At 47.2% G+C, this 13,163-nt stretch overlaps 1 protein-coding gene across 7 annotated transcripts in view; it reads left to right on the forward strand.

The window, feature by feature from the left end:
- The window catches only part of PUM1 (pumilio RNA binding family member 1), a 63,470-nt gene that overhangs the window by 15,239 nt on the left and 35,068 nt on the right, over positions 1-13,163 (forward strand). For 5 of the 7 annotated variants that reach the window (XM_062611413.1, XM_062611409.1, XM_062611410.1 and 2 more), the window contains 4 exons: positions 7,156-7,264; positions 9,348-9,526; positions 11,454-11,620; positions 12,845-13,115. In XM_062611413.1, the coding sequence (XP_062467397.1) occupies positions 7,156-7,264; positions 9,348-9,526; positions 11,454-11,620; positions 12,845-13,115 (726 nt within the window). The remainder of the gene's footprint in view (positions 1-7,155; positions 7,265-9,347; positions 9,527-11,453; positions 11,621-12,844; positions 13,116-13,163) is intronic. The other 2 variants (XM_062611408.1, XM_062611414.1) reach the window with 1 other exon arrangement.

Consider the following 13,163-nt stretch of genomic DNA (forward strand, 5'->3'; position numbering starts at 1 on the left):
GCTGCATCTTGGTAGGAGGAACAGCTAAGCCCTCCACCTGCTGTATCATCAAACAGCAAGCCAGTGGTTGTAAGAGAACAGTTAGAAACATGGCTTGTGACAAGTGGTACAATACTTGCAGCGTGGTTATTTTGGGATGCAGTGAGCTCACACCCTGTCACACTGTGGGGTTAGGTGGCTGCTGTTGTCTGCTGCCCTGTTTCCACTCCCGGCCACCTTTTGGCTCTTGGCACCAAGCACAGGGCTGTGTTTAATGGTGGGAGTCACTGAGCAACAGAATCAAGGGCTGCAGAAGTGCCAAGTGCTTTGGACAGGTCAGAGGCCTGAGCAGGAGTTATCAGATCATGGCCTTTCAGTTCTGACTGCACAAACCCAGGCAGGGTTATTGTAACCTCATTGTGCAATAAGGAGGTGGCAGGTTTGGGGGAGATGGCCACTGGTTTTCTTTGAAAAGAGAGAATTTACCTCTTTTTAGGGTGACTTGAACAGCCCATTACTGCATTGGCTGTGCTGTAAACTCGTTATTCCCTTTCCCTTTGTAGGCAGTCCCTTTGTAGGCCTGTGGATGAGAAAGCACTGTCTTGGAGGAGGATGTTAATGTACAGCAGGCCAGCTTGAGAGAGGCTGTGGTTTTGGAGAGCCCTCCACTTGGCATTCCAGTCTGTGGAGTTCAGACCAGTTTCTCTCCTCCATGTTCAGTCCATCCTATCTCTTAATTACTTTATGAGCCAAGTTCATAAAAACTAATCCCTGAACTCCAAAATTATTGGAGAAAACAGCAAACCAGGACTGTTGTGGGATTCATAAGAAGGTGCCCTCTCTCAGGTGAAAGACCTCAGGGTGCTTGCAGCTTAGCTTCTCTCCTTTCTTCCTTCTCTGGAAGATCTTTACACTGAGCTGCATGTTAACTTGACAGCTCTTGATAGGAAAATGTGTTTCTCCAGTTTATCTTAACCTATATTGAGACACTTGACTTCAGAGTAGATGAAAGTGATTTACAGAGGAGAAAACATGCCATTAAAAACCTGTCTAAAGCTGCTGAGCGCCAGCTGAGGTGCCTCCATGTAAAGCATGCCAATGGAATGGCGGGGGTGGGAATGTTCACTCCATGCTATTTTTTAACACCTCACTTGGGCAAGAAGTTCATGTTCTGATATAGAGCGTCCAGGCTCTTTGAAGCCTGGTGAGGGTAAGCACAGCACTTGTTCTGTGGTGTTAGGAGGTCACGTTGGCTTCACTGCCTGAAGGCACTCCAGAACATCACATCATGGAATCAACATGGTAGGAAATAGACCTTTAAGATCATCAAGTCCAGCCTTTGGAGGATGTGAGGTTTGCCTTCCAGTGCTGATTCATCTTCCCCACCTTCTTCTTGTACCTGTGATGCGGAAGGTTTGGGGATGGCATCCTTCTGGCACTGGGAATGTGTGTGGTTTTCCAGGAAAGGTGACATCTCACCTTCTCCACAACTTCTTGTTTCTCTTGTATTTCCTTCAGTCTTGCAGTTGCCTTTCCTTATCTGTTGAATTTTCTCTGTATTTCCCAAGGTATTTCACCATCGATCCAGCTGGCTGATTTAAGGAGCTGTGTAAACAGAGATTCCCACAGGATATAGACCATGTTCTTCAACTGCAGGCTTTGATTTTGTGCAGCGTGCCCTGTCTGTTGTTTAGATGCTTTAGCAAGGCACTAAGGAGGTGATTTCCACCCCTTTTCTTCCTGCTCCTGGAATGTGAAGGAAACGCGTGGAGAAAGCTGCTAGGAAAACATTTAAGCCTGAAATAAATGAGGAAAAAGGAATTTGATTTCTATTTGTTTCGTGTCTTCTGAACCTGTAGGAAGTGTCAGTAATTCCATACTTTGAGGTGATAGTGGAAAACCTGGAGGGGAAAGATGAGGGAAAGAGTGCTTCATCACTTAGTGTGTCCTTTAATCTCCTTTTCTTGCGTCTTAGTAAGCAGCATCGTCATTGTAGTGGTATAAGGAGTCTGTGCCTCTGAAGACATAAGAGCTTTGTTTTAAAGGGGTCTGTCAACTAAATCTCTTACCTGCATTTTGACTGCAGAGTGGGTAATATTTGGTGATGAACAGATGGTCTAATCTGGGAAAAGAAAGAAAAGCTTAACCCCCCCCCCCCTTTAATCTGTGCCCTGTTTCCAGTTTCACAGTCCCATCAGCCAGTGTCAGACCCCCCCTAAATTCCTTTGTGCCTTGAAGTGTGATACTTTTAAGTGTGAGATTAAAAGAGGAGCCACAGAAACCCTTTTGCTCAGCTCTAAAATAGAAGAGATTTGGGCCACTGATAGTGGACACGGTCAATGATGTTGAGAATAGCTTTGTGAAAGGGATGTCTGTTCTTGTCTGTTCTCCCCTCCTTTGAGTGCTCTCTGCAGGTGGAAGCTCTGATGGACGAAGTCATCGTGAGGCCTCACTACAAGCCACACCAGGATAATGGAGTCTGGTTTTGTTCCTTCTCAGCAGATGTTGAACTGGGAAGCAGTAAAAAGGAATGGTGTAGAGCAGTTAGTGAAGGAGGAGGATGGTGCCTCAGAAGTTGAATGTAGGGGCTGGTTAGTTTTGCTGCTTTAGCCCATGGACCAGAGTGTGTGTCCATGCTGCTTGTGGGGTCTTGGTGCTACAGTACTGATTTATCTGAGGCTTGTCATGGTCTGTGCAAGTTCTCTTTCTTTTCTGGCCTTCAAGACAGAGGAACTGGGTACCACAGAATCACAGACTGCTTTGGAAGGGTCCTTAAAGATCATTCACTTCCAACCCCCTGCCAGGCAGGGACCCCTTCCACTGCAGCAGCTTGCTCCAAGCCCCTGTGTCCAACCTGGCCTTGAACACTGCCGGGGATGGGGCAGCCACAGCTTCTCTGGGCACCCTGTGCCAGCGCCTCAGCACCCTCCCAGGGAAGAGCTTCTGCCTAAGAGCTCATCTCAGTCTCCCCTCGGGCAGGTTAAAGCCATTCCCCTTGGCCTGTCCCTACAGGCCCTTGTCCAAAGCCCCTTTCCAGGTTTCCTGCAGCCCCTTTAGACACTGGAGCTGCTCTAGGTCTCCCCTTCAGGAGCCTTCTCTTCTCCAGGCTGACCCAGCCTGACTCCAGAGCAGAGCTGCTCCAGCCTTTGAAACATCTCCGTGGCCTATTCTGGTCTCTGGGCATCTGCTCTTCTTCACATAAATCCCTTTTATCTGCAGCTTTGCAACACTGAACACTGGTGCAGTATCTCTGGGGGCTCATGGCCAGTGCAGAGGCTGGGAGAGGTGTTTGTCATCAGAGAGTTACAGCATTTTGAATTGCAGCAACATTCTTGGTTTGGTGGTGGGTGATGCTGTGAGATAAGCCTGGGTCTGCAGTACAGGAGCAGCTGTAACTTAAGCCAGGAGGGTGGGAGGAGGAGGAGAACAGATACAGGAGGCAGCTGGTAGGTACTTCCCTTCAAACATGGAAGGGATTGGACCCAACATTTTGCAGTATGAATATCAGGGGTAATGGTGAACATCACCCTAGATTTGAAATGCTGTAAGGAATATTTCCCACTTCATCTGCTGAGCATTTCTCACTCTCTAGTGCTGTCCCCTATGGGTTTTAGTGCACACGGGTGGGGGTTCTGGGCTCAAGCACACACTGAAGCCAGGTCATGGGGAGCCTCTCATTGACCAACACCCCCAAGTCCTTCTCCTCGGGCTGCTCCCTCCAGTCTCTCCCAGCCTGTGTCTGTGCTAGGGTTGCCTGACCCAGAGGCAGGATGCTGCCCCTTGGTTTCTGTCAGAGCCTCCACCAGCCAGTTGAGCTCCCTGGGGTGGCAGAAGCTGCCCTTGGGGTTGCCTCTCCATTGCTCATGGTGTGCTCAGCCTCCCTGTCTTGTTTTTTACATGCATGGTAGCATATTTTGGGGGGCAGATAACATCTTGGTGCTTGTAAACCTGCAGCACTGCCCAAATCTGATCTGTAAATGCATGCTCCTCCTCCTGCCTGTTGCTGCAGATGAATGGGGCTCTGCAGCGACACAGATGGTTTATCTTCATGGTTGCCTTGTCTGGAGGGGATCAGTTCACTTCATTTGTTTAATTCCTAATCCCATCACGGTGGGATCTACAAGCACAGGCTCTGTACTTGTGGGTTGTAGAATTGCCTTTGTGGATGTGCAAGTCAGCCCCTCCTCCCCACTCTGGTATATTGAATATTGGCCTAACGCTGTAAGTCCTTTTTAAGAGGGCTCAGAAGGATTATTTTCATACTAGATAGGGTCAATTTTAATAACAACTGGGAACAATGAAACTGGTCCAGTTCCAAACTGCTGCATGTTCCTTCTTTGATTTCCCACCTGAAGAACTGGATAAGATTCACTTCAAATACCATTTTTCCTCTCCCTCTATTAGAGCTGACAACTTTCCCTGATGAAAACTTCATCTCCTGGGCAGGAGTCAGTAATAATTTGGATGGTTGCTGCTTGCTAACCCTCTGGTTTGGGTTGGAGCAGAAGTTGACAGCACAAGGACTCCACTGCCATCTGTTAATACTGGCATTTGCTTTTCCCCTTCCCCAGTATCTAAATACAGCTGGAACCTGTGTGGGGAAGAAACATTTCTTTCTGCTGATGTTACAGAGCTTCCAGTTGGGAGCTTTATGCTTCTGGGATGGAAAAGATTAAACTGGAGGCAACAGAGTTGATGTTTGTGCAGCTAAGGAGGTGTGTGCACAGGACAGGGAGTAGTTGAGATTTTTCTAGTCCTGGTCTGTGATTCACTGCAAAACCATAGGAAGGTGCCTGTAGGCAGTTCCTCAGGATCCTGCTGGTAAGTGCATGTGTTTTCCCCCTTAAGAAAGGGGCTGGGTGAATCACAACCAGGCTGAATGAGTTTCAAGGCACCCTCCAGCTTGAGGAGACGGTCTTTTGTGGTAGTGACCCCGTTTGGATGGTCAGGAAAATAGAAGAATTTATTGAAATGAGCGTCCAGAATGCAAAGAAGAGCTCACTCTTTGCATTCCAGTTCCTAACACAACTTGTTGCTGTGCTTTGGACAGACATATTCATGTGAAGTGTTGGTTCTCCTTATCTTCCAGGTGCTCCTGGTTTGCGCAGCTCTCCATGAGCTGGGTCTGACCTGGTGCCTCATGTCTGTGATGTCCCTTTCCACACCTTGAGTATCTAATGTAGCTATAATTGAGATTTGCAAGTGTTGTGGGAGATGCAGCACCCCTGTGTTGGCAGTCCTGGTTTAGCTATCCCTGTTCTTACAGTGGCCAGGGGTGCTTGCGGGTGTGTTGTGTCAGGTCTTGCAACTGGGAAAGCACAATCCCGTAGTGCAGCATAGGCTGGGATCTGCCTGGCTGGAAGCAGCAACATGTAAAGCCCAATAAGAGTGACCAGTGTGCAGCTGTGGTAAGGAAAGCCAACAGGATGCTGGGGAATGTCGATAAAGGCATCACCAGCAGAGATAAAGATGTCAGTGTCCTGCTTTACTCAGTGCTTGTCAGGCCACACCTGCAATACTGGGTTCAGTTTTGGTCCTGCTCTACAAAGAAGATGTTGACAGGCTGGAGAAGGTCCAGAAAAGAGCCCCAGAGATGATCCAAGGTCAGGTCTTTGCTTCTTCCCAGCTTCCCATGCCCCTCCTCCCTGCAGAGCATGAAACTGAGAAGGTCCTTGGTCGGAGGAAATACTCCTTTACAGCATTGGTGTGTTATCAGCATTGTTCTCAGGCTAAAGGTGAAACCACAGCACTGCACCAGCTGCTAAGAAGGAGAAAAATGACTGCTACAGCTGAACCCAAGACAGTGGGTTTGAGGTTTTTCTGGTGTTTTTAGTTTTTGAAAGGAATTCTGCTCTTCAGGCGAGGCCTAGAATTGATGTTGCTTTCTTTGTACTACCTGTGTTCTGTGTAACCTGGCCTTAAACCCAGACTTGAACCTCGGGTTTAATCCTGTACATACAGACCTGCTTTGTGATATGTTTCTGAGTAAATAGATCTTCCTTACATTAACAAGTACAGGGTGAGCACAACTCTCCTGATGTCTGCCTTCAGAGCTCTTGGATCACATCTGCTTCATCTTCATCCAGCAGCCTGTTTGCTCTGGTTGCCATAGCCTCAACTGTGCAGGTGAGCTGCTGGAGGCCATGAGTCTCATTCTGTGATCATTTCAGACACAATGAGTTGTTAATCTTCCAGTTCCTTTAGTTTTAGTCCAATGTCAGGCAAGGCTCATGCATTTGGTTCATGTGCTGTGGTTGTGCTGCTGTTTCCTGTCGGGATTGCACGCATCTCATTCAGCACAAGATTTCATCTGAAGATTGTGTGGTTGACATCTAAGGGTAGCTGTGGAGGGCTCGGAATTCCCTTTGCTGTATGTAGGTACCACATAGTGCATGCTGCCTTGGAGAAGCTGGTGTTTTAGAAACGCATCTCAATAGGCTATGTTGTTCTTTGTGCCATCTTCTGGAGTTCAGAACCATTTTCCTTGGATTCATCCAAGCCAGAGTGACTTTGTCTCATTCTCAGTAAGAGCATCTCCCTGTTTGCCTTACATCCCATAGGAACAGCACAGGCTGTGGCCCAGAATTGTTCATTCTTTGTGCTTACAACCAAGCTTCCCAGTGTGGGGAGCCCTCAGCAGACATTGAACAGGAGAGAACGGAGGGCTCTTGGCACCTCTTGAGCTATTCTGTGTTCTGAGTATTTGACAGCAAGAATCAGTGCTGGAAACGTTGGCAATTGAGGCACATCCCAGCTCAGGTGGAAGGCAAAATGTCCTGGTCTTGACCAAGATGGAATGAAGCGGGGCTAAACCACAACACATGAGAATTCTCTGATCAGAACAGGGTCTTTTTCCTGCTGATATTTATTTGCAAGCAGCTCTTGAGTATGGAGGGTATGGACAGTGTCAGTGGTATGTGTGTGCTTCCACCTGTGGGCTTCATAAAGCACTTGAGAACGCAAGAGGGATGTGGGGATGCAAGTGGTACCTCAGTGCTGGGTGGCTCCAGAGGAGGGTATCTGTGTTTTGATGATGAAGCATGTCTCAGTTGGTGTTGAATGACTGATCCATGTTCCCAAGGGAGACGCTTATGGTTTCTGTTTGCATTTCCTACTTCTTTTAATCATGCTTTGTTTTGTTTTGTGTTCTTTTTTGTTGTGTTTCTTTAATTGCAGCAGCTGTTGCCGGGTAAAAAGTTTTGGGAATCTGATGATTCCAGCAAAGATGGACCAAAAGGGATATTTCTGGGAGATCAGTGGAGAGACAGTGCTTGGGGAACATCAGGTAGCTCCATTATTTACTTGATTTAGTTGGGGTTGAACACAGATGTGCAACTCAGCTTTCAAAGACACCTGCTTTATGTCCTAGAAACCCCCACGTTGGTTTGTGATTAACATATCCATAGGTATTAAAGGATTGGTTAATGTGAATATGTGCACCCTGTTACCTGCTTCAAAGCTTTAGATTACCCTTAACATTTCAATTTCAATTTTCTGATGTATTTTGTGCCTTGGGATGAACTTCAGACAGAGGTGTTAGAGAACAAGATGAGTAAAAAAACCTCAGGAACAAGAAGAGCCCCTAATTTTGTAAATACTAAACCAACCAAACCCCCAAACCACTGAGGTTAAAGAAGTGATGCTTTGAATTAGGGGGAAGGTTTTGGGATAGTGATCAGGGTAGGGTTTATCACTTACACTTCAAATGGGCTGTGACCAGGAGATAAAGCCTCTCACCCTGTGCTCAGCTGAGGCTGGTCCCAGCCTCCACAGGTGGGTGGAGATCTGGGGGAGGTGACTCCTACACTGGCTGATCCCAAATCTCCATGAGTCAGAACCTTTGGTCTCATCTCTTCCTTTGTTTATTCACAATTAATCCTGTGCACCTCAACAGCATCCAGTGCTGAGCCATGGCCCACACTGGTGAGTCAGGGAAGTCAGAGTTTCCCTTTTGGCTCATCTCAGCTGGAGAGAAGAGCCAGAGGCTGAGCACTTCCTCAAGGTCCCTGCCCCAAAGCGAGGAGCACAACATGGAGGTGGCTGTGGAAGTGGCCATGGTCATAGGATGGGTTTGTTCCAGGAACAGTGGAACTAATCTTAGAACCATGGAATGGTTTGGGTTGGAAGGGACCTTAAAGCTCCTCCAGCTCCAACCCCTGCCACGGGCAGGGACACCTTCCACTAGAGCAGCTTGCTCCAAGCCCCTGTGTCCAACCTGGCCTTGAGCACTGCCAGGGATGGGGCAGCCACAGCTTCTCTGGGCACCCTGTGCCAGCGCCTCAGCACCCTCCCAGGGAAGAGCTTCTGCCTAAGAGCTCATCTCAGTCTCCCCTCTGGCAGGTTAAAGCCATTCCCCTTGGCCTGTCCCTACAGGCCCTTGTCCAAAGCCCCTCTCCAGGTTTCCTGTAGCCCCTTTAGGCACTGGAGCCTTCTCTTCTCCAGACTATTGAAACCTGGGTTTTTGTAAGAAAAAAATGCTGCTCCTGGTGCTCTAAATGGTTATACAGCAGCACAGTGAACACTGCTGGAGAACTGGTCTGTTAAAACGAGCTTTTCTTTTTTCTTAGTTAGCTTTATCCCCCAAAAGTCTCCCTTAGTCCATTTTAGATGCTTATGCTGGCTTGAGGGGCAGGGAAGCATAGCCAGGACCAATAACAGAATAGAACGACTTCTCCACAGCTTATGCCTGCTTTATAAGGCAGCTCAGTATCAATATCATTGCATGTCCCTTCCACCATCCTCTGGCAACTACTGTATCTGCTGCCTGTTATTTTTGCTTCTGAGCATTGCCAGCCCTTGCAGGCAGGAGCAGAGCTGCTCCCCTTCCTTACTGGTTGCAGGGTCCCTTCCCCTGCCCAGCCAGTTCTGGCAGAGGACTTGGAGCCATCAGTCCTTGGCAGGGGTGATAAATGGGACTGATGCAGGAGGACAGGGGATGAAGAAGAAATGAAGTTCTCATCTAGGAGAAGATATGGTCATGACATGAATAGGGTACTTCATCTGAGCAAGAGAGCTGGGGTAACGGTAGGATGATGTTTGAAATGACAAACCAAAACTGACTGGTTTTTTGTTGTACCAATGCAAGAGTTGTACTAAAACTAAACCCTACAACTTCCTGGTTTTAACTACAACTTTTCCTTAGAGACTTAAGTCTCTGAAATGCTCTGATTTTAGACTCTGAATGTAGGCTTCCAGGTTCTAGTAGTTAAAAATCAAGCAGCCATCCTGCTTTGTCTAATGGACATGATCAGAGTCAAAACATTGGCACTTCATAGTGCAGTTCAGACCCTAGAGAGTAATTATTTAATGACTTGCCTCCTGTAAATAGTTGGTTCTACTTATAAGCATTATCCATGTTTTTGTTCCAGATCACTCTGTTTCCCAACCAATTATGGTGCAGAGAAGACCTGGTCAGGGGTTTCATGTGAATAGTGAAGTCAACTCAGTGCTTTCACCACGGTCAGAGAGTGGAGGACTTGGAGTTAGCATGGTGGAGTATGTGTTGAGCTCATCTCCTGGAGATTCCTGCCTAAGGAAAGGAGGATTTGTAAGTGTGCTGACATCTGAGTTCCTGTTATGTTCCTTTCTCCATTTGCTGCTTGGTTTGATTGGTTGTTAATCCATCCCTAAAGGCAGATATTCCTTCTTTAATTTGCTCTTGTTTAGCTCCCTCTCTTAAACCAGGGAAGTTTTACCCATTGCTATTGATTCGGGATGCAGGGTTGAAATGGGTGTGAGGAATGTGAAGGTTCCTGGTGCTCCCTGGTTCTTTGTATCACCCCACCAGCAGTGACCCCCACCTGAGCTCACTGTGGGAGGAGTGTGCACATCTGCCTGTGGTTCTGAATGAACGTGTGGCTGCTTTGTTGCTGGTGAAGAACAAAAAGCTCCATGTAATGATGCTAGAAACATAACGTAGCTATAGAAGCCACTCCAAGTGGGAATGCTTTAAAGGGCATATCGTTTCCCATGGAGAAGTGATGGTAGTCACTGTGCTTCATGGGGTGGGGAAAGGAGGCACAATCAGGCCCCATCCCTGTGGTGGGGAAGTAGGGGCTGCATCGCCACCTCCTAGGCCACTGCTCAAGCAGGGGTTGTCACACAGCACAAAAGCAGAGTAGGTTTGTCACTGCTGGACTGCTCATCTTTTCAGGGAGCTGATTTGTGGGTTCCTTCGTCCATCCTCTTTATCTTGTCCCTCGTTACTGGGTGCCCTATAACCTTGTTGAACCCTGAGCCTAAGAGAGATGGGGTTTGAGGAATGGACAACAGTGGAAGGAGCCAATTTATCATCAGAATTGGGGCTTAGAGAAGTGCCTGCTCCATCACACTGATGGTCAGGTCACCAGTTCTGCAACCAGGGGTCTCCCCAGGGAATATCCCATTGTGATGGGGGGGAACTGGGCTCCACGCCTGTAGTTACAATTGGTATTGCCGTGTCTGCCCTTAAACAAGCATGGGTTGATTTTCTTTAAGAAGCATCATCAGAAGATAATAACTTTTAAAGCAATCCTTTTTTTCCTAAATATTGGTGGAAAAAATCCCCCCTCCAATTTAAGAGGATGGAAAAAGGACTCAAATATAGGGTTCCTCTGCCCTGTTACATACAGAGCAGCTTGCCCTCAGATGGAGGGTTTAATGTCTGTCTGTGTGACAGCACCAAAGCCATTCTGATAAATATGTTTATATGCCCCTTGCTGGTTTTTATCATAAATTATGTTGGTTTTCCTCTCCCTTTTGTTTTCACAACTGTGCCCCTGGCATAATTCCCTTTGATTCTTCTCCCAAGTGAAAGAAAATACAGACGTTAAGGGCAGAAAAGCTGCAGATGTAAAATCACCCATCAAATGCTCAACAGCACAGAAACCTTCTTATTTCCTCCTTTATTTTGCTTTCCATTCCTTTCCCCCCTCCAAAATGTGCTTTAGGGTTCTATGAACCAGTGACCAACCTAATGATTGATTTGAATGCTCTTAAATCAGCCCTACCTCGGAATTCACTGCACAAATCACAGTGTTGAGGTGATCCCATTCTGCTCCTACACATGGGCTTCTCCAGCCACTGAGACAGTGACTTTGAGAGGCTCTAATTCCTTTTGTACCTTTTCACTACGTGCTGTTGTGTTGAGAAGTCCCTGGGTTAAACTGGAAGTGCCCAAATCCCGTCTAGAAAGAGGGTTTGTTGAAGTATTTTTTAACGTTCTTTTAGGGTGGGATTTTTGAGCATTTAGAAGCAGACACTGACTTGCTAAATGGAAGAAACTAAAAGGATAAAACCTGAAAGTGAGAGTCATTCCCTTCTTTCTTCCATTATGTTGGACTATTTTGCCTTTTTTCCATTTTTATTTGTAGGAACTAGTGTTTGCAAGTGACTTGTTGGATGGTGACACGTTCCTTTGACTTGTTACAAGCTCAGAATGAAAGTAGAATTGATGTGAGAATGAAGCTTATTCAAATACTGTCTCTTTTGCCCAGGGGCCAAGGGATGCAGAGAGTGATGAGAATGACAAAGGAGATAAGAAGAGCAAGGGCACATTTGATGGCGATAAATTAGGAGATCTGAAGGAGGAGGGGGATGTGATGGATAAAACCAATGGTTTGCCTGTGCAGAATGGGATCGACGCAGATGTCAAAGACTTCAGGTATGTGCACTATTAGGTAGTAGTTAATCAGTTTTGGTTCAGCCTCAAGTGGCAGCTGAGCACCACGTAACTGCTCACTCATTCCTCCCTGGTGGGATGAGGGGAGGATCAGAAGAGTAAAAGAGAAAACTCCTGGGTTGAGATCAAGGCAGTGTAACAGGTAAAGCGAAAGCACACATGCAAAGAAAAGCAAGGAATTCCTTTACTGCTTCCCATTCCATGCAGGGCTTCAGCCGTCTCCTGGGCAGCAGGGCTCCAGCTTTAAGGTCCCTCCCACCCAAAACCATTCCCTGGTTCTATGATTCTAACTCTGCCTCCAGCACAAATCCCAAGCAAAGCTCCATACCAGCCACTGCGAAGAAAAGGAACTCTTCCCCAGCCAAACCCAGCACACACACACTTTTAATATTCCTTGAAAGATTTTCTATGCTGTGGTGAAAAAGCCTTTGAGGCATTGACACAGGGTCCTAAAGACGTCCTAATGCACCCAGGGAAGCACTGGGAAGGTGAAAGATAACATCTGTGAGCTCTAGTTCTGTCTGTTGTGATCTTGTTTTAGTTTCACACCTTTCTTTTACTACTGTGTGTGGGATTCCTATGGAACAATCACCTGAAGAGGTTGACTAGGCTTATATACTAATACCAGTTATAGCTGAGGTTATGGCTTGTTTGTTGTAGCTCTCAAGGGGTTAAAGCCTTCTGAAATGGTGGCTCTTGCTGTAATCGGTGCATTTGTATTTCTTGCTCACTTACCCACTCACTCACATTGACATGTAGGAAAACTGTTAAAGCAGAGCCAGTGTTGGGGGGTGCAACCTGCTGGTCCCTGCCTTGGGATGAACCAGTTCCCACCAGAGCCCAAGGCTTATGTTAGATCATTTAGAGAGGTTTCAAGTGGGATAACAGCACCTGAGCGTTGCATAGTTCAGAATTCCCAAAGAGCTTTGGCATTCCTGAAACTCTGTCTTGTAATGGCATGCTCTCAAGTGAGGAGTAAAAAGAACCTGGCTGGTTTTACATTTGTACTGCACCAGCAGTGGGGGATTGGGGGTTTGGTTTGTTTAAAGACATAAATTCTGCTGTGGAACTCATTTAGGGAACTCTTTCAGTGTCCTCTTATTTCACCTCACCTTTATCATGCCATCTGCAGGCAGATGTGCTGAGTGCTTGTGTCTCGCTGTGAATCAGTGCTGTGTGATTAAATGGATGGATCTCTCCTTGCAGCCGCACGCCCGGGAATTGCCAGAACTCTGCTAGTGAGGTCGATCTGCTGGGCCCAAACCAGAACGGATCAGAGGGCTTAGCCCAGCTGGCAAGTACTAACGGTGCCAAGCCGGTGGAGGACTTCTCCAATATCGAGTCCCAGAGTGTCCCTCTGGATCCCATGGAGCACGTTGGCATGGAGCCTCTTCAGTTTGATTATTCGGGCACCCAAGTTCCTGTGGACTCGGCCGCAGCCACCGTGGGGCTCTTCGACTACAATTCCCAACAGCAGGTAACGTGTTGGCCAGTGGTCCAGTCCTGCTGCAGTCCTCAGGAGAGT

This window comes from Pezoporus occidentalis, unplaced genomic scaffold (assembly GCF_034315485.1).
Source record: "Pezoporus occidentalis ecotype Australia unplaced genomic scaffold, CSIRO_AGI_Poc_V1 ctg153, whole genome shotgun sequence".
Lineage (NCBI taxonomy): Eukaryota > Metazoa > Chordata > Aves > Psittaciformes > Psittacidae > Pezoporus > Pezoporus occidentalis.